The following is a 21,759-nucleotide window of genomic DNA, read 5'->3' on the forward strand; positions in this document are numbered from 1 at the left end:
TAAAATCTATCCATGTGTGGTGGCATGTCCCTGTGGTCCCATCTATTTGGGAGGCTGAGGTTGGAGGATCGCTTGAGCCCAGGAGTTTGAGGCTGCATTGAGCTATGATTGTGCCACTGCATTATAGCCTTGGTAACAGAGTGAGACCCTGTTGCTTAGGGGGGCGGGAGGGGGAAGAGTATGGATAAAGCACTTTTGCTATTTGTAGAAGTAGGGCAGTTTTCTTGAGAGAAAGCACTTATATAATTATACTATTTACTTTATCCATGGAACCCAGTTTTGACTTGAAAGGATGACAGACTGTTTGGAGAGAGATAGAGGAGGAGAGGATAAGGAGGGGGGCCCAAGTTAACAATATCAGGAATGAATGAGGGGGAGTATTACTACAGATTTTACATTAAAATAATAATAAGGGAATATCATGAACAATTCTTTGCCCCCAAATTTGATGACTTAGGATAAATTAATCAATTTTCAAAGACACAAACTACTAAAACTCATTCAAGAAGGACTATATAACTTGAATAGTCTTATATCTATTAAAGAAATCAAATTCAAGCTGGGTCATGTGTTTACAGTCCCAGCCACCAGGGAGGCTGAGACAGGAGGATCACTTGAGCCCAGGAGTTCGAGGCTGCAGTGAGCTGTGTCCCTCTGGCCATGTACTGCAGCCTGGGCAATGGAGTGAGACTTAGTTTCAAAAATAAAATTAAATTGACTTCACAGTTAAAAATCTTCCAAAGGAAACTTGAGGTTGAGATGGTTTCACTGGCCACTTCTACCAAATATTTAAGAATCATAGCAATTCTACATATCTCATCCAGGAAATATTAGAAGGCATACCTCTCAAATTATCTTAAGAGGTTTGATAAAAAACCAGATAAGGATACTACAAGAAAAGAAAAACACACCAATAGCCCTCATGAACATAGATTCAGAAGTCACAACAAAATATCAGTAACTCAAATCTAGCAATATATAATATAAAAAGGATAATACATTGTGATTAATAAGGTTTATTCTGGGAATTCAAGGCTAGCTCAAAATTTGAAAATCAGTCAGGATAATTTAGTCTGTTGATAGACTAAGGAAAACCATATGATCATCTCTGTAGATGGAGAATAAGCATTTGTCAAACTCCAGTACACTTTTCATGATGACCATTCTTACAGGCCAGGCGTGGTGGCTCACGCCTGTAATCCCATCACTTTGGGAGGCTGAGGCAGGGAGGATCACTTGAGCTTAGGGTTGGAAACCAGCCATGGCAACATGGTAAAACCCTGTCTCTACTAAAAATACAAAAAATTAGCCACTTGTGGTGGCATGTGCCTGTAGTCCCAGCTATTCGAGAGGCTGAGGTGAAAGGATTGCTTGAGCCTGGGAGGCAGAGGTTGCAGTGAACCAAGATCATGCCACTGCACTCCAGCCTGGGTGACAGAGTGAGACCCTGGCTCAAAAAAATTTTTTTTTAACAAACCAGGAATAGAAGTCCGATAAAGGACATCTACAAAAATCTGTAGTTATGTCATATTTAATAATAAAGGAGAAATTGCAGCGCCTCCTTTCTAAAGTTTGAAACAGTGCAATAAGGGAAGAAAAATAAATGAAAAGACTTTTAGAACAGAAAGGAAGAAATGAAATTATGGCTCTTTGCAGATGATACATTGTCTGTAGAGAATCCCAAGGAATCTACAAGAAAGCTTCTAGAATAAGTTGAATTTATCAAGGTTATAGGATATATGGACAACATATTTTAAAAATTGTTTTTTTTTTTCTTTTTTTGAGACAAGGTCTTGCTCTGTTGCCCAGACTGGAGTGCAGTGGCATGATCTTGGCTTATTGCAATCTCTGACCTTTCAGGTTGAAGCAATTCTCAATGCCTTAGCCTCCTGTGTAGCTGGGATCATAGGCGTGCACCACCATGCCCAGCTACTTTTTGTATTTTTAGTAGAGATGAGGTTTTGCCATGTTGGCTGAGCTGGTCTTGAACTCCTGGCTACAAGTGATCCTTCTGCCTCATATTCCCATCTGCCGCATCTGTATGCTGAGAGTACAGGCATGAGCCACCACGTCCGACCAAAATATTGTATTTCTATGTACTAATAGTTAACAGCTGGATGTGGAATAAGAGAAAAACAGTATCAGCTGGGCATTGTGGCTTATGCTTGTAATCACAGCACTTTGGAAAGCCAAAGCGGGAGGATTGCTTGAGCTCAGGAGTTCAAGAGTAGCCTAGACAACACAGTGAGACCCTGTCTCTACAAAAAAAAAAATAACAATTTAGCCACTCAGGGTGACACACACCTGTGGTCTCAGCTATTCAGGAGGCTGAGATGGGAGGGTTGTTTGAGCCTAGGAATTTGAAACTGCAGTGAGCTGTGATTGTGCTACTGTACTTCAGGCTAGGTGACAGAGGGAGACTCTCTCAAAAAATAGGATAAAACAAACAAGATAATACTACATACCTATTAGAATGGCTAAAATTCAAAGTAGCTGCCACACCAAATACTGTCGGTTATATGGAGCAACAACTCTCACTTTGTCCGTTGGAATGCACAGTGGTACACCCACTTGAGAATATAGTTTGGCAGTTTCTTACAAAACCACGCACACCCTCGTCATGTGATCTAGCAATCTTGCTTCTTGGTGTTTACCCACGAGTTGAAAATAACATCTATACAAAACTTGCACATGAATGCTTATAGTTTTGTTCATAATTGCCAAAACTTGGAAGCAACCCAGATGTCTTTCAGTAGGGGAATGGATAAAGTTTGGTATATCCATAGAGTGATAAAAGTAATAGTAGTCAAAAAAAAAAAAAAAAAAAAAAGAGCTATTAAGACCTGAAAAGACATGCAGGAACCTTAAATGCACAGTTTCAAAATGCTCCATGCTTGTATGGTTCCAACTCTATGACATTCTGGAAAGGGCAAAACTATGGCGACAGTAAAAAGATTAGTAAATAGCCACGCGTTTGGGGAAGGGAAGGATGAATAGGTAGAGCAGAGGATTTTTAGGTCAGCAGAAATTATTCTGTGTGGATACATGTCATTATACATTTGTCACAACCCAAGAGAATGCATATCAAGAGTGAGCCTATGTATACTAATACATAGGTATGTATACTATGGACTTCGGGTGATAATGATGCATCAGTGTTGGTTCATTGATTCTAACAGTTGTACCCTACTATTTGGGATATTAGGGGTGGGGAGGGCTGTGTGTGTTGAGAGAGGGGAGAGAGAGTGTATGGGAACTTCATACTTTCTTTTCAGTTTTGCTGTGAACCTAAAACTACTCTAAATGACAAAACCCATAGCAAAAAAAATTAAAATAATGACAAACTACGGCATTCATACCTGGCCACGTGGCAAATATTTTTCTTGAAAATGAATGGAGGCAACCTGTTGATTCAAGGAAAACAGTATTTGTTGCCAGTGATAAAAATCTAAGTTTTCACGATAAGAATTTTGGAAAGCTTGTATCTGTCATTGTGAAGTTGAGGTTCTTAATAATTAATACATTATAAGATGAGACCAATGGTGATTTTAAGGAAAGTGATGTTTATAAGGAATGTGATAAAAATTGGATCCAGGTCCCGGTGAGTGGATAGATTGAGCCCAGGAGCTTGAGACCAGCTGGGGCAACATGATGAAACCCCATCTTTACAAAATACAAAAATTGGGCTGGCGAGGTGTCACATACTTGTAGTCCCAGCTACTCTGGAGACTGAGATGGGAAGATGACCTGAGCCTGCAGGATTAACCAACAGGGTACCATGACTGCACCACAGTGACAGAGTGAGTCTCTGTCTCAAAAAACAAAAAAGAATAAAAAATACGATTTTAGATGACATATTGCAGTTAGTATTTCATAAACTAGTACTTGTTTTTGGGAGGGAGTATCAAAGAATATCTACAATTATCTGAGAAAGCTATGAAAATACCCATCTTTTTTCTAGATATATAAATATGTGGATCCAGATGTTTTTTCATATATACTTAGCCACTTTTCATATTTTTTTAACCCAAATAACATATTCCAGCAGACTGAATGCAGAAGCAGACATGAGAAAGCAGCTCATTTCAATTCAGCTAGGCACTAAAAAAGAGAGAAATGTGAAAAACAGTGCTACTCCTCTCACTAATTGTTTTTGGGAAGGGAAAGATAATGAGTTTATCATTATTTAAAAATTAATATTTTAAAAACATTTTGTTTTCATTTCTAATGTGGCAAGTATCCAATACCACAGTAAACGAAATTTGGGGGAATCTTCAGTGTTTAAGAGTAAAAAAGTGCTGTCTGAATGCGGTGGGTCACACCTGTAATCCCAGCACTTCCGGAAACCGAGGCAGGATCATTTGAGGTCATCCTGTTAAAGACCAGCCTGGCCAACATGGTGAAATCCTGACCCTACTAAAATTAGCTGGGAGTGATGGTGCATGCTTGTAACTCAGCTACTTGGGAGGCTGAGGCAGGAGAATCACTTGAGCCTGGGAGGCAGAGGTTGCAGTAAGCTGAGATCACTACACTGCACTCCAGCCTGGGCACCAGAACGAGACTTTTCTCAAAAAAAAAAAAAGTAAGGGAGTCCTGAAGTAAAATAATCAAAGAACTTGCTTCTGTAAGGAAGCTGTTTTAGAAGTAAGCTGTCCAAATTACTTGATCCGCTTGTTCCCAAATTTTGTTGCAGTTTAAAATCACCAGGGTAGGAAAACCCTTTTGCTTTGTTTGTTGATGAAGGGCAAAAAAACCACATCCAGTAACCCCTGACTTTAGTCTTCACTGAAACTTGATGGTGCTGGTTTCTCTATCCTAGTATCACACTTTTGAAATACCAAGTTATTGCTTCTAAGAGGAAGACCTATTTTTGTGGTTATGTGCTTTATTATGTTAAAATTAGCTTTTGAAATGGCACAAAAAACTGAATGTAAATGCCCAGTATATTATCAGGTAACTAAAATACTTCAGTAATTTTATAGCTTAGTGGTCCCTTATTATCCATGGGGGAGTAGTACTAGGAATCCCCAACAATATCAAAATCCATGTATGCTCAAATCCTTTAAATAAAATGGTGTAGCATTTGCATATAACATACATCCTGCTATATACTTTAAATTTTCTTTAGATTGCTTATAATAGTATGTGAATGCTATGTAAATAGTTGTTATACTGTATTGTTTAGGGAGTAATGACAAGAAAAAGAAGTCTGTACTTGTTCAGTACAGATGGAATCATTCATTAATTCACCTCAGATATTTTTCTTCTTTGGTTGAATACACAAATGCAAAACTGATAGATATAGAGAGCCTACTATACACAGTGGAAGCTGCTTCCCCAAAGTTTGTGAAAAATTATGCAACTAAGGTTGTACCTGAAAGCTGGAAATCTGGAACACTACTACAATTGGTTAATGAAAATTGATTTTTTTTTTTGTGGCAGAGTCTTGCTCTGGTGCACAGGCTGGAGTGCAGTAATGCGATCTCGGCTCACTGAAACCTTTGCCTCCCAGGTTCAAGCAATTATCTTGCCTCAGCCTCCCGAGTAGCTAAGATTACAGATGTGCACCACCAACCCTGGCTAATTTTTTGTATTTTTAGTAGAGACAGGGTTTCATCATCATGATCAGGCTGGTCTTGAACTGAACTCCTGACCTCAAATGACCCTCCCGCCTTGATCTTGAAAAGTTCTGGGATTATAGGCCTGAGCCACTGTGCCCAGCTGAAAATTGATCTTTATTGTCAAGTTTAGTCATCAACAAATTTATAGCAGCAGTTGTAAAACACTTGACTTTGAATATTCCATATGTGCGTTCTCAGCATGGATTTTTTTTTTTAACCAGCTAGTGAATAACTCATGGTAACTTTTAAAGTAGAAATTTTTATTGAGGTAATTGTAGATTCACATGCATTTTAAAGAAATAAAACAGCCAGGCGCGGTGGCTCAAGCCTGTAATCCCAGCACTTTGGGAGGCCGAGGCGGGTGGATCACGAGGTCAAGAGATTGAGACCATCCTGGTCAACATGGTGAAACCCTATCTCTACTAAAAAATACAAAAAATTAGCTGGGCATGGTGGCGTGTGCCTGTAATCCCAGCTACTCAGGAGGCTGAGGCAGGAGAATTGCCTGAACCCAGGAGGCAGAGGTTGCGGTGAGCTGAGATTGTGCCATTGCACTCCAGCCTGGGTAACAGGAGCGAAACTTCGTCTCAAAAAAAAAAAAAAGAAATAAAACAGAGAGATTCTTAATACAGAGATTCTGTGTATGTTACCCAGTTTCTCCCAATGATAACAAATTGTAAAACTGTAGTACATTGTCACAAGTGGAGCATTGATAGTGATATGATCTGCAGATCTTATTTAGATTTCCTCCAGTTTTACTGTACTTATTTGTGTATCTGTAGTTTTCTGCAATCTTATTATATGTTTATGTTCCTGTATGCACCACCACGGATAGTCAAGATATTAACAGTTTATCACTACAGGAGTTACCTTTTTATAACCACACCCATGCACCTTCTCTCACCCCCATTCCTGACTCTTGGCAGTCATTTCTATTGTTTTGTCATTTTAAGAATATCATATAAATAAAGCATACAATATGTAATCTCTTGGATACATTCATGTATCTGTTACCACAGTCAAGATATAGAATCTTGAACTTTAAAAAGCTATTAATTGGGCCAGGTGTGGCGGCCCATGCCTGTAATTACAGCACTTTGGGAGGCCAGATCACTTGGGGTCAGGAGTTGAAAACCAGCCTGGCCAACATGGTGAAACCCCATCTCTACTAGAGATACAAAGGAAAAAAAAAAAAAAAAGGCTGGGGCATTGTGGGGCACATCTATATAATCCCAGCAACTTGGGAGACTGAGGTGGGAGAATTGCTTGAACTTGGGAGATGGAGGTTGTAGTCAGCCGAGATGGTGCTACTGTACTCCAGCCTAGGTAACAGAGTGAGACTCTGTAGCAAAAAGTAAAAAAATAAAAAGCTATTAATTATTTTGAGATGGGATCACATTCTGCTACCTGGGCTGGAGTGCAGTGGTATGATTATGGCTCACTGCAGCCTCAAACTCCTGGGCTCAATGGATCCTCCTGCTCAGCCTTTTGAGTAGATGGATCGCAGATGCAAGTTTGAAGTAGGATGGTCTCACTATGTTGGCGGGTCGCCAATTTCTGGCCTCAAATGATCTCCTACCTTGGCCACCCAAAGTGCGAGGTTATAGGCATGAGCCACAGTGCCTGGCCAAAACCTACTTATTTAAACAACTTCACTGATTATTCTTTAGCGGATTGAATGGTCTCCATGTAATTTCTCCTGATTTTTCAGGATTCACATTAATTAAAGTTGGACAGTGAAAAGAGCATGTTGATCATTTTGTTACTGGTCAGTCTACTGCTCATGTAGATCCTCAAAGTTCAATGACAGATTGGGTATCAGATTTCTTGTAGAGTAGATTATGTATCTTAGAACCTAGTGAAATATAAGTATCTAAAACAGAGGTTTCCAGGCTGAGGTTTGACTTGGGGAGTCAAAACACTTCCAGGAGTGTTAACGGAGGTGGGAATCTTCAAACTTTTTAATGTATTTTAAAGTTCTATATTATTTGCTAGTTAATGCATCAATAATTTGCTTTTGGTTAGCATTCCGTTTTCACAGTTTGGGAAAACAAGCTTTCTTGTTCTTATCAGAAGCTCTGATTAGTGGCTGACATGGTAGGAATTGTTGGATTTGATAATTGGATCAGATTCTGGTGCTATAGCTGCTGTGGCCAGACACAATATCCATACTGGACAGATGACATAAGTGATCTTCTTTGGCTGTGGATATGCAGTGGCAGCAGACCTTAGGTGATAATAAGCAGAAAATACATAGGAAGGTAACAACTCATGGTATTGTTAACATCAAGCCTTTGGCTTTCACTTGACAGATTCCCAGAAAAATATTGTAAATATTGTGACCCTGTATGCATACACACAAACACAATGGAAGCAGAAGTTGCACAAAAACAGTTCTTTCAATGTGCAATTCCATCATATATTGTATTTTTTTTTTTTTAACTTTTTTTTGTGACACAGTCTTGCTTTGTTGCCCAGGCTAGAGTGCAGTGGCATGATCTTGGCTTACTGCAACCTCTGCCTCCAAGTTTCAAGCGATTCTCCTGCCTCAACCTCCCAAGTAGCTGAGAATACAGGTGCACGCCACCATACATGGTTCATTTTTCTATTTTTAGTAGAGATGGGGTTTTACCATATTAGCCAGGCTGGTCTCAAATTCCTGACCTCAAGTGATCCTCTGCCTTGGCCTCCCAAAGTGTTGGGATTACAGGCATGAGCCACCACCTTGCCCCTATTTTTTTTTTTTTTTTTTTTTTTTGAGACAGAGTCTCTGTTGCCAGGCTGGAGTGTGGTGGCATGATCTCGGCTCACTGCAACCTCTGCCTCCTGGGTTCAAGCAATTCTTCTGCCTCAGCCTTCTGAGTAGCTGGGACTACAGGGGTACACCACCATGCCCAGCTAATTTTTGTATTTTTAGTAGAGATGAGGTTTCACCATGTTGGACAGGATGGTCTCCATCTCTTGATCTTGTGATACCCCTTCCTTGGCCTCCCAAAGTGCTGGGATTACAGTCATGAGCCACCTCGTCTGGCCTATTTTTTTTTTTTTTAATCATTAAAATAATCCTGCTTGTCAACCACATTGATTTTAGGAACTATCGATAAGATGCGATTTCTGGTTTAAAGAAAAAGCATTGCTTTAGGCCCATTCATGATGTTTCGTGTCATAGCATTTTTTTGATGCCAGAGCCTCACTCTACCCCCTGAATCTTAGTTTAAAACTCTTTTTACTCATTTGTAGGAAGCATTCAGTAAATTCATTTTGTATTCAAGTTGCAAAATTAGTTGAGTTTTAGCTAGGTCATTTTCCTATGTGTTTTAGAGATCTATTGTGGTAAAATATTTTGAATGGTAGTCAGAAATATTTGGTTTATTTGGTATATTTTTGATTATGTTTGGTTGGGGAAAAATTACATTGGCCTTGGTATGCTGAGTGAATTAGAGAGCTTTATTTACTTTCTTCTCTCAAGTGTTTCTTCCCCACACCCCCTGCTCCTACTTGCCTCACTTCACCCAGAATTTAAGCTTCTTAAGGCTGACTGATGCTATAAGCTTCCTGTGCTATATCCCTTGTAATAGTGCCTGGCACACAGCATATTAGTATCTTAGTATAGTAGTAGCTTCTCACATTACTCTCTTTCTGAGCTCTTTTGTACTGATAAACGCTCTGTCGTCCAGGCTGGAGTACAGTGGCATGATCTCAGCTCACTGCAGTCTGTGCCTCTTGTGTTCAAGTGATTATCCTGCCTCAGCCTCCTGAGTGGCTGGGATTACAGGTGCCAGCCCAGTAAAAATAAATTTTTGTATTTTTAGTAGAGAGTTTTGCCATGTTGGCCAGGCTAGTCTTGGACTCTTGACCTCAGGTTATCTACCGACCTTGGCCTCCCAAAGTGCTGGGATTACAGGTGTGAGCCACTGCACCCAGCCAATAATTAAAACATTTTTTTTTGTAGAGATGGGGGTCTTGCTATTCTGCCTAGGCTTGTCTGGAACTCCTGGCCTCAAGAGATCCTCCTGCGTTGGCCTCTCAAAGTTTTGGGATTACAAGCATGAGCTACCGCATCCGGCCCTATATCTTCAACTATAATTTCAGTATCATCACATGACTGAGGTTATACAATAAGTTATCTTGTGAGCATTTGGGAGAAGAAACAGAATAGGCCAGGCGCAGTGGCTCATGCCTGTAGTCCCAACACTTTGAGAAGCTGAAGTGGAAGGATCGCTTGAGCCTAGAAGTTCTGGACCAGCTTGGGCAACAATGTGAGATGCTGTCTCTATAAAAAAATGAAAAACTTAGCTGAGTCCAGGTGGAATACACCTGTAGTCCTACCTACTTGGGAAACTGATACAGGAGGATCACTTGAGCTGCAGTGAGCTGTGATGATGCCACTGTATTCCATCCTGGGCAACAGAGTGAGATCCTGTCTCAAGAAAAGCAGAATTATAACGTTGGTATGGACTTGTGCGTACCAACATTGGCAAACCAAGTCTGAGTGTTCCATTCTGTTCAATAGTATAGTCACTACATTGTTGAAAGATATAAATTTAATGCAAAATAGTGTTTTTGAGACATAGAACTCATTCTACAGGTTGAAAAAACAGAAATTGAGTGGCTTTCCCGATTTTCTTGAGCAGTTGAAAGCCTAAGGCTAAGGATGTGATGCAAACTTTTGTATACTCAGGATCTTTATATTTGCTAAAAATAGAGAAGGGGACCAGGCACTGCAAAGTCTGAAAACTACTGTTCTATGAAATTAGGAGTGATATTTAGTGAATCAGAATTGTGTGCGCTGTACCTGAGGCAATGTATGTATGTAAAGTAGACTCGATAAAATTGTGCTGATTTCTTTAAACATTGAAGGTTTGTGTATAGGAGAGGCTTGATGAATTTAATGTTTCAGGCTGGGCACAGTGGCTCACGTCTGTAATCCCAGCACTTTGGGAGGCCGAGGTGGGTGGATCACAAGATCAGGAGATAGAGACCACCCTGGCCAACATAATGAAACCCTATCTCTACCAAAAATACAAAATTTAACTGGGCATGGTGGCGGGCACCTGTAATCTCAGCTACTCAGGAGGCTGAGGCAGAATTGTTTTGAACCAGGGAGTCGGAGGTTGCAGTGAGCCAAGATCACGCCACTGCACTCCAGCCTGGCCACAGAGGGAGAGTTCATCTTAAAGAAAAAAAAAGTTTCAGACAGATTTTTGTCTTTGGCACTTTGGTTCTATTGTTAGTATATATGGAAAAACAATAGGCAAATTACTTGTCCTCTCTCTACCTCAGTTTCTCTTTCTTACACCCTCCTTTCCCAAACTCTGTGTCTCTTCCTCTCTACCCTAGATATGAGATGAATATGTTTTGGGGACTAAGTAGTTTAAATTGTGGTGTTCTATTAGCATACCTTAAGTCAATACTGCAGTGTGTACAAATCACAGTAATTACTTTTGCAAAGGGCAAAGCTCTTCTTTCTTCTTTGCATTTGGTCATAAATCTAGATCTTTGCAGTTTAATCCTAAGTAAAGCCTAGAGATAATTGTAATGACTTTTTTGAGAATTGGTTTTTTTCTATTGTGGTCACTAACTTTTCAGTCTCACATGTCAAGTTTTCTGCTATCAGAGAAAGCTGTTGTATCATTATTGCTCAAATATTTTTTCTTTTTTTGAGACTGGAGTGCAGTGGTGTAATCATGGTTCACTGCAGTTCACTTCCCAGGTTGAGGTGATTCTGCCATCTCAGCTTCCCCAGTAGCTGGGACTACAGGTGTGCACCACCAGGCCTGGGTAATTTTGCATTTTTTGTTGCACTTGTTTCGGATCACCCAAAGTGCTGGGATTACAGGCATGAGTCACCATGCCCAGCCCAAAAGCCTTTTTTTTTTTTGGAGACAGAGTCTCACTCTGTCACCTTGGCTGGAGTACAGTGGCACTATCTTGGCTCATTGTAACCTCCACTTAATTTTGTATTTTTTGTAGAGACAGGGTCTTACCTGGTGGTTTTGAACTCCTGGGCTCAAGCAGTCCACCTGTCTGAGCCTCCCAAAGTGCTCAGATTACAGGTGTCATTGCTCAGTGTTTTTTGACAATCTATGTTGAAGGAGAGTCCAGAGGTGGTATGCTTTGACTGCCACTCTCTTAGTTAGCTAGGGCTGCCATAACAAAGTACCATAGAGTGGGGAGGGGGAGCGAATTAAACAGTAGAAATACATCTTTTCACAGTTGTGGAGGCTGAAAGTCCAAGATGAGGATGTGAGCAGGGCTGGTTCCTGGAGAGCCTCTCCTCTCTTGTTTGTAGATGGCTGCTCCTTCTCTGTGTCCTCGCATGGTCATCCTTCTGTGTTGTCTGTATCCTCATCTTTTTAACGGATACCAGTCAAGATTGAATTAGGACTCTATATCTAAATAGAATCACATTGTGAGGTACTGGAGGTTAGGACTTAAACTTAGGAATTTTGAGGGGGACACATTTCAGCCCTTAACAGCCACCAAGAGACTCTGTTGTGATTTTGGCCAGGTAACTTTATAGTTTGCAGGATGTGAAGCTGAAGTGTATAAGGTATAGGTGAAGCCTGGTCACTGTATTGCGAAGAGATCTTTGTTTTAGTTTTATTTTAGGTGGATGTTCATTTGAAATATACTTGTACTTATTTTTTCTCGTTTTCTTCATGCTTGACCTTTGATTCTGAAACACGAGTGATACTTGACCATTCAAGGAAAAGTTAAAAGCCCCTTTTCAGAGCCAGTTTTACTTAACAGATTTGTAAATGGAAAGATTATTTTCCCATCTTCTATAAGTTCTTTTTTTTTTTGAGACGGAGTTTCGCTCTTGTTACCTAGGCTGGAGTGCAATAGCGCGATCTCAGCTCTCCGCAACCTCTGCCTCCTGGGTTCAAGCAATTCTCCTGCCTCAGCCTCCCTAGTAGCTGGGACTACAGGCGTGTGCCACCATGCCCAGCTAATTTTTGTATTTTTAGTAGAGACAGGGTTTCACCATGTTGACCAGGATGGTCTCGATCTCTTGACCTTGTGATCCACCCGCCTTGGCCTCCCAAAGTGCTGGGATCGCAGGCATGAGCCACCATGCCTGGCTCTTCTATAAGTTCTTAAATGAAGGATTGATATTTTTCTGAATCTTTAACATATGAATTATTCCAAAGAGTGTAAGTAACAATATTTTTTTGCATTTGACTTAAGTCATTTCCCACGCATTGTAGAGTGTATCCTTGATGTGGCTCTTGGTTAGTGCTATGTATCCACGTACTCACCACCCAGCTTTTACAGTCACCAACTTTCTCTTGTTTCATTTGCTGTCCCTTAAAAATTTTTTTGCAGTGGGCCGGTTGTGATGGCTTACACCTGTAATCCCAGCACCTTGGGAGGTCGAGGTGGATCGGATCCCCTGAGATCAGGAGTTCGAAACCATCCTGACCATCATGGACAAACCCCGGCTCTGCTAAAAAGACAAAAATTAGCTGGACATGGTGGTGTGTGGTTACACAGCTACTTTTGAGGCGAAGGCAGGAGAATCGCTTGAACCTGGGAGGCAGAGGTTGCAGTGAGTTGAGTTCGCACTACTGTACTCTCACCTGGGCAATACGGTGAGACTGTCTCAAAAAAAAAAAAAAAGAAAAAAATTTTTTTTTTTTTTTGGTATATTAAGCTCATTTTTTAACTGAGGTAAAAGTCATATAACAAAGAATTCACTCTTGTAACCATTTTAAAGTGTATAATTCAGTGAGATTTGGTAAATTCACAGTGTTTTGCTGCTACCACCTCCGTGTAGTTGCAAGACATTTTCATCATTGCAAAAGGAAATTCTGTTTTCATCAAGCAGTCATTCTCCATTCCTTTTATTCTCCAGCCCATGGCAAACACTAATCTTTTAGCTTTTTGTCTGTGTGTATTATCATGTTCTGGATTTTTCATGTAAATGCAATCACACAATATGTGACCTTTTTGTGGCTGACTTCTTTCACTTAGGATACTATTTTTGATATTCATCCATGTTTATATCAACTTAATTTCTTTTTGGGGGCAGAATAATATTTAAATCCCTTTGACTTGTGAAAAAAAATCTGTATTCTCATTTTATGGTAAAAACATTAGAAACTTAGCGGGGCATGGTGGTGCATGCCTGTAATTCCAGTGACTTGGGAGGCTGAGGCAGAATTGCTTGAACCTGGGAGATGGTGGTTGCAGTGAGCCGAAATCATGCCATTACACTTCAGCCTGGGCAATAAGAGTGCAACTCCATCTCAAAAAAAAAAAAAAAGTTAGAAACTATACTGTTAGAATAATTTTATTCTAATATAATTAGATACTTGATTGGGAAGTAAAAAAGTCATAACTTTACGGTTTTGGGCCAGGCACTGTGACTCATGCCTGTAACCCCAGCACTTTGGGAGGCTGAGGTGGGCCAATCACCTGAGTTTGGAAGTTTGAGACTAGCCTGGCTAACATGGTGAAACCTTGTCTCTACTAAAAGTACAAAAATTAGCTGGACATGGTGGCAGATGCCTGGGATCCCAGCTATTCAGGAGGCTAAGGGAGGAGAATTGCTTGAACTTGGGAGGTGGAGGTTACAGTGAGCTGAGATAGTGCCACTGTACTCCAGCCAAGGTGACAGAGTGAGACTCTGTCTCCAAAAAAAAAAAAAAAAAAAAGGCTTTTGGGCTGGGCATGGTGACTCATGCCTGCAATCCCAGCATTTTGGGTGACCCGAAACAAGTGGATTGCTTGGTCTCAGATGTTCAAGACCAGCCTACTAAAATACAAAAAAACTTAGCTGGGTGTGGGGCATTCGCCTAATGGTCAGGAGGCTGAGGTGGGAAGGTTGCTTAGGCCTGTGAGGCAGAGGTTGCAGTGAGCTGAGATCGCAGCACTCCACTCTAGCCTGGGCAACAGAGGGAGACCCCTATCTCAAAAATAAAAATGCTTTTCAACACTGCCTTCTTTTAGAATTACTGGCCCAGGTATCTAAATTAAAGCTGGCGATTGAAATTGGAATGCTGAAACTTAATTGGATTCATGGAATAACTGAGTTAACAGATTCCTCCATTAGCTTCATTAAATCAACTGCTTAGTGCTTTTGTGCAGTTTAATTCACACACACCTCTAAGACATAGAATATTTTTCATCTTATTTCAAGCTAACATTTGCCGAGGACCCTCTGGGATTGCTTCAGAGTGGTGGAAATAACACAGGTTTAATGCCTATGTTATTGCACCATTCATTTTTGGTGTGTGAAAGTCAGGATTTCTTTTCCCTTCACCTCTCCTCCTTGTTACTGTCTTATTATTCAAATTTGATGGTCTTAGAAAGGACCAAAGTGACAAGGGTGAATGAAGTAATGCTGAGAATATTTCATCCAAAGGGAACAATACATTTTTTAGGCTCATTATTTAGTGTGTAGAGAGTGAAATAAGGCAGTTTTAAGAATACAGACAAATAATGGTGGCTACAGTTTTTTCTGCTTTTGAAACAACAACAATTGTAGATGTGTTTCCAATGTCTCTCCTTTATTGTGTTTGTAATAGTGTTTTTTTTTTTGTGGAGATGGAGTCTTAGTCTGTTGCCAGAATGGAGTGTAATGGCGTGATCTCGGCTCACTGCAACCTCCGCCTCCTGGGTTCAAGTGATTCTCCTGCCTCAGCCTCCTGAGTAGCTGGGATTATAGAACTGCACCACCACACCCAGCTAATTTTTATATTTTTTAGTAGAGACGGGGTTTTACCATGTTGGTCAGGCTGGTCTTGAATTCCTGACCTCAGGTGATCTGCCCTCCTCTGCCTCCCAAAGTACTGGGATTACTTGTACTGGCCTGCACCTGGCCTGTAGTAGTTTATTTTTTTATTTTATTTTTGAGACAGGGTCTTGTTCTGTCACCCAGATTGGAGTGCAGTGGTGCTATCATGGTTCACTGCAGCTTTGACTTCCCAGGCTCAACTGATCTTTTCACCTCAGCTTCCTGAGTAGTTGGGACTACAGGTCTCCCTAGCACACTGGGCTAATTAAAACTTTTTTTTTTTCTTTTTTTGGTAGAGATGGAATCTTGCTATGTTGCCCAGGCTGGTCTTGAACTTCTGGCCTCAAGTGCAGTCCTCCTGCTTGGCCTACCAAAGTGCTGGGATTACAGATGTGAGCCACCATGCCTGGCTTGATTTTTAAAATGTCCTTAAAATTTATTTTAAAATAATGCATATTTGTATTATTGACATGTAAGTTTAAATGCAGAGCATTGAATTTGAAAACTATAAGGTCTTGACAGTTTTCAGATATGAACTTAATGTTGCCTTTATAAATATGTAAATACACATACTGAGAAATAAGTTTCTGTGGTATTTTGCTCCTGAAATTTGGGCATACGTACTTTTTTTGTTCATTATAGGTATAAAAGAAGACAGTTTCTTTTTCTGTACTATTCCTTGGAAACTTAAAAGGACAAAAATCAAATTTTAAAGAGCATTTAAGGAATCTTGTAGAAAATGGAGTCTTAACAATAAATATAAAAATAGTAAGTTTTACTGTCAAAAATCTAAGTGAAATTTTAATTTAAAAAATATAAGTCCAGGCTTGGTGGCTCATGGCCTGTAATCCCAACACTTTGGGAGGCCAAAGTATGAGGATCTCTTGAGCCCCAGAATTTGAGACCAGCTTAGGCAACATGTGAGATCTTACCGCTAGAAAAAAGAAAAAAGGAGTGAACAGTTCCCATTGATTCTGCCTTCTTTTATTCCATAAACATAAACATAATACCCATCCATTAACTCATACATACACACCCTGCCCGAAGCTGTTATGAGTTGTGCTTTTTTTCTTCCATCAGGCATACTTTGACAACAAATACCTATTAGCACTTACTCTGTGAATTAGTCTTTCCCTGTCCTCTCCCTCCCTCCTTCCTTCTTTCCAACAGGGTCTCTGTCACTCAGGCTGGAGTGCAGTGGCACGATCATGGCTCACTGCAACCTCAAAATTCTGGACTCAAGCGATCCTCCTGTCTCAGTCTCCAGAGTAGCTAGGACTACAGGTGCATGCTATCAGGCCCAGCTAATGTTTTAATTTTTTTGTAGAGATCGGGTCTCACTGCGTTCCCAGACTGATCTTAAACTCCTGGCCTCAAGCGAGCCTTCTGCCTTGACGTTAGTCTTTTTCAAAATGTAACTGGTCTGTCATTGATCTAATATAGTCATGCACCACAAAATGACATTGTGGTCAGTGTCAATGTGCGTATGATGGTGGTCTCATAAGATTATACTACAGCATTTTTATCATAATTTTCTATGGTGTCTTTTCTATGTTTAGATATGTTTAGACACATGATTACTTAACTTTGTGTTACAGTTGCCACTAGCATTCAGTATAGTAACATGTTGTGCACCTTTGCAACCTAGGAGCATTAGGCTGTACCATGTAGCCTAGGGATTAATAGTAAGCTATACCATCTAGGTTTGTGTAAGTACAACTCGGTGACGTTTGTACAATGATGAAATTGCCTAAGGATGCATTTCAGAACATATGCCTGTTGTTAAGTGATGCATGACTGTAGTTTATGTTGCATAAGGGAAAAGAAGTATAAAAAAATGTCAGTTTAAAAATGTTTTCAGGCATATTGCAGTGCTGATATTTGTAGTGAAAGTGCTTTTTCCTTATCCTAGTATCCTAGAAGGAAAACATCACCATGGCTACAGAAATTGGTTCTCCTCCTCGTTTTTTCCATATGCCAAGGTTCCAACACCAGGCACCTCGACAGCTGTTTTATAAGCGACCCGATTTTGCACAACAGCAAGCAATGCAACAGCTTACGTTTGATGGAAAACGAATGAGAAAAGCTGTAAACCGAAAAACCATAGACTACAATCCGTCTGTAATTAAGTATTTGGAGGTAAGCCTAATCAGTGTACTTCAGATGACCAAACTTTGGTTATTTATTTATTTATATTTTTATATTTTTTGAGACAGAATTTTTCTCTTGTTGCTCGGTCTGGGGAGTGCTGTGGTGCAGTTTCAGGTCCGGTGGTTGCAACCTCTGCCGCCTGGGTTCAAGTGATTCTCTTGTTTTAGCTTCCCAAGTAGCTGGGATTATAGGCACCTGCTGCTATGCCTGACTAATTTTTGTAGTTTTAGTAGAGACAGAGTTTTACCATGTTGGCCAGGCTGGTTTCAAACTCCTAACCTCAGGTGATCTGCCCGCCTCTGCCTCCCAGAGTGCTGGGATTACAGGCATGAGCCACCGCACCCAGCCAAGAAGATAATTTTTTAGATGTAGTGTAATAAGTATGTATACCTTTGTTAGTTGAATTAGTGGGATGAGGTGGAATTTCAAATTGGCTCATTTAGGGAGAACCTCAAGCCACTAGTACTGTGTGAAATTCTGTGCCTATATCATCTTCTAAAAAATCATTAAAGTTAGACTCCATTTCGGAAATAGGATTTGCTCTAAAAGTTCACAAATTAGAAGAGAGTACTTTAATTGCTAGGCAAACCTTAAAACCCTTGTTAAACCTGCAGTGTATATGAAATAATGCAAGACTACCAACATAGGAATATTTTTGTGGGAACGTATGTTCAGAACTGCAGCTTTGGGTTTCAGAGACAGGGAAGGAGTACATGGATTCTCCCGCTTCCAAGTCCTGGTGGTAGGTACTTCTTAGAGACAGGAAAAGGGCTTTCCGTTCAAGAGTATTGAACGCTTGATGCAGTTTTATAGGTTAAAAGCAACTTCGGCTTACTAAGTAAAGGCAAGCAGGGGCCTACCTACAGTTTCCCTTTAGAGTTCTTTATTTACTTGTCTTAACGTAGGAATTAGCATTATTAGTAATGCTACCCTATTAAGTTCACTGGGTTTAGGTCTGTTCTATGAAAATTTGTCTGCTTTTCATTACCTATTTGCATATTGGGCCTAATTAGTATGTTGCAGGCATACAGGAGAAAGAGATTCACAGATAAAGACAGATTTTGATTTTTCTGGAAATTTCAATTGCAAAAGTAGACTCGGAAAGAGGTTGAGAGAGATCAAGAAAACCAAGGGCAAGATAGGAAGAATTGTTTTGTGCTAAGGGCTTTGAAGAAATTGGGGACGTCTGTCTAACCCCTCTGCCGTTTCCTTTTCTTAAGGTAGATACTGTTGGGGCCAACAGTTTGATAAGTGGGTAGGGGCTAATATGATAAAGTGAGGAGGCAAGGTTTTTTTTTTTTTTTTGAGATGGAATGTTGCTCTCTTGCCTAGGCTGGAGTGCCATGGTACCACCTCGGCTCACTACAACCTCCGCCTCCCTGGTTCAAGCAATTTCCAGCTAATTTTTGTATTTTTAGTAGAGACAGGGTTTCACCATGTTGGCCAGGCTGGTCTCAAACTCCAAACTCCTGACCTCAAGTGATCCGCCTGCCTCGGCCTCCCAAAGTGCTGGGATTATAAGTGTGAGCCACTGGGCCTGGCGAGGAGGAAGGTTCTAAGCAATGTTAGTAGGATAAGAAGGGAAAGCTCTCTAAGGCACCCACTATTTGTTTTAGAAAACAATATTTTAAAATTCTGTTTGCTATCCATTTAATAGCTTATGTTTCGTTAATAATTTCAAATTGAGTATAATTAGACCATCTAGTCAGTAATTGATATATTTATTTATTTAACAGAACAGAATATGGCAAAGAGACCAGAGAGATATGCGGGCAATTCAGCCTGATGCAGGTTATTACAATGATGTAAGTATATGATGTGTCATGCTAGCTTAATAAATACTTCCTTGCTTGAATATTTTATCCTAAAAATATGTGGCTTCAAGTCCAAAATGGTCTTCTCTTTTTACATTTTTATAATTAAAATATTCCCAAAGGGATACTGTAACACGTATGTATAACCATAGGTGATATTTTTGTCTCAATTTAGATTTTCCTTTTAATCTAATGATGGGTAAATTTTTGATTTGGGACTTAAAGCAGTGTCCAATAAGAAGTTGAATAATCTAAAATCTTATAATGGAAAGTTAATTTTAACTTTCTTAAAACTTAAATTTGAACTTAATTAGCTTTATGTGAGCATACTTAATTATGTTAACTGAGTACTAACTGGGGAAGTCTGGTGATTTTCTTGTTTGTTTAGTTATAATGGGTATTTAACTTTCCTGTATCTTACATTTCTTCACTTAATAGACTAATTGTTTTTAAATTAAATTTTATTTGTGTGTGTGTGTGTGTGTGTGTTTTGGTTTTTTCTTTTTTTGTTTTTAATTAATAGACTAATTGTAATAATCCTTTATAATTGTTTTTATGGGAAAGTTTTATATAGTCCCCAGTTTGTCTTAAATGTTGAAATCATTACCTTGCCACATTTCTGGTTTCTGCCTTGTATGTAATCAGGAATTCTAAGAACCCAATTTTCCTTTTTTGTAGCTGGTCCCACCTATAGGAATGTTGAATAATCCTATGAATGCAGTAACAACAAAATTTGTTCGGACATCAACAAATAAAGTAAAGTGTCCGGTATTTGTTGTTAGGGTAAGTATTGTGTTGGATATTTGGGGGGAAAATTAATCTTGAGTTATACAGCAAATGTATTTGACAGGGCAAAGAAACTAAAATATTATTTTAAAAGTATATCTGGGCTAATAATTGGTTTATTCCTAGTAACTTTATTTTGAAATATCCAGTTGTTTATCTGCTTTATCACTATTGAGTGAGATACCACTTTGGGATTGTTTTTCTTCATGTGGTAATTTCTGTAGAATTCTCTCTGAATACATGGATACATATTGGAGCAGGTCTCAGAGTTGTCTTTGAATAGGAATGCTTTTGTTACTGTATAGAAAGCAGCATCCCAAGATAAATGAAAAATACTTAGGAGTTACTAGGTAGGAAAATATCTGAGAGAGCTGAAGAACTGTGGTGTACCATAAGTTTTAGTTCTATGATGGTACCTAGTAGGCACTAAATACATTTAAACTGAAATTTTAAAAATATAATTTTTAATTATAAACCTGATTTTTATAGATGGTAATGTAATCATTTTCTTTGTGTTTCTGTTATTCTACTTCCTAGCTAATGGACTTGTTAGTTAACAGTATCCAGAGGTGTAGAATGGTTAACAGTCTAAGTTGAGCAAATAACAGTTGGAAAAAAAAAATGAGACTGAGAAAAGACAATTGTGGCAAACATTAGTGGCAGATGAGGAAAATAAGCAGAGCTTCTGATATCAGAGGAGTATGATAGCAAGGAGAACCAAAAGGTCTTGGGAGAGAGGTATCAGTCTGAACTCCATGGAAATAGCTGCATTTAGTGTTAGGCCTCCTATTTGCCTCAGTGGCTTTAGGCAATAGAAACATAAGGGCCAGGCATGGTGGATCACACCTGTAATCCCAGCACTTTGGGAGGCAGAGGTGGGTGGATCACCTGAGGGCGGGAGTTTGAGACCAGTCTGACCAATAGGATGAAACCTCATCTCTACTAAAAATACAAAAATTAGCCAGGCGTGGTGGCGTGCACCTGTAATCCTAGCTACTTGGGAGGCTGAGACAGAAGAATTGCTTGAACCCAGGAGGCGAAGGTTGCAGTGAGGTGAGATCGTGCCACTGCACTCCAGTCTGGGCAACAAGAGCTAAAGTCCGACTCAAAAAAAAAAGAAACATCAGTAAAGAAACATTGTGGCCAGGCATGGTGTCTCACGCCTATAATCCCTGCACTTTGGGAGGCTGAGGCGGGCAGATCATGAGGTCGGGAGTTTGAGATCAGCCTGGCCAATATGGTGAAACCCCGTCTACTAAAAATACAAAAAATTAGTTAGGTGTGGTGGCGTGCACCTGTAGTCCCAGCTACTCAGGATGCTGAGGTAGGAGAATCACTTGAACCCTAGAGGAGGAGGTTGCAGTGAGCCAAGATTGCACCACTGCCCTCTGGCCAGGGCAACAGAGCAAGACTCCGTCTCAAAAAAGAAAGAAAGAAAGAAAGAAACATTGTTATGTGAGTACAGGCAACCAATGTATAGTATAATTTTTTTTCTAATCAGGGGAATTTGGTCAAAGGGTTATCATGTGCAGCTAATTTTAATATCCTCTTAACATAACATGGCAAACCTTTATGGAAAGAATAAAATCCAAGCATGCCATATCTGGTAAGGTGGGTAAATGCTCTCATGTGGGGATTACGCTAT

The 21,759-nt window shown here is 39.9% G+C and overlaps 1 protein-coding gene across 6 annotated transcripts in view; it reads left to right on the forward strand.

Moving 5' to 3' along the window:
* The window catches only part of WDR33 (WD repeat domain 33), a 110,144-nt gene that overhangs the window by 23,305 nt on the left and 65,080 nt on the right, over positions 1-21,759 (forward strand). For all 6 annotated transcript variants that reach the window (XM_035304136.3, XM_002749232.6, XM_035304140.3 and 3 more), the window contains exons 2-4: positions 17,276-17,502; positions 19,251-19,319; positions 20,007-20,111. In XM_035304136.3, coding sequence (XP_035160027.1) covers positions 17,299-17,502; positions 19,251-19,319; positions 20,007-20,111 — 378 coding nt within the window. In that variant the 5' untranslated portion in view covers positions 17,276-17,298. The remainder of the gene's footprint in view (positions 1-17,275; positions 17,503-19,250; positions 19,320-20,006; positions 20,112-21,759) is intronic.

Source organism: Callithrix jacchus, chromosome 6 (genome assembly GCF_049354715.1).
Source record: "Callithrix jacchus isolate 240 chromosome 6, calJac240_pri, whole genome shotgun sequence".
Lineage (NCBI taxonomy): Eukaryota > Metazoa > Chordata > Mammalia > Primates > Cebidae > Callithrix > Callithrix jacchus.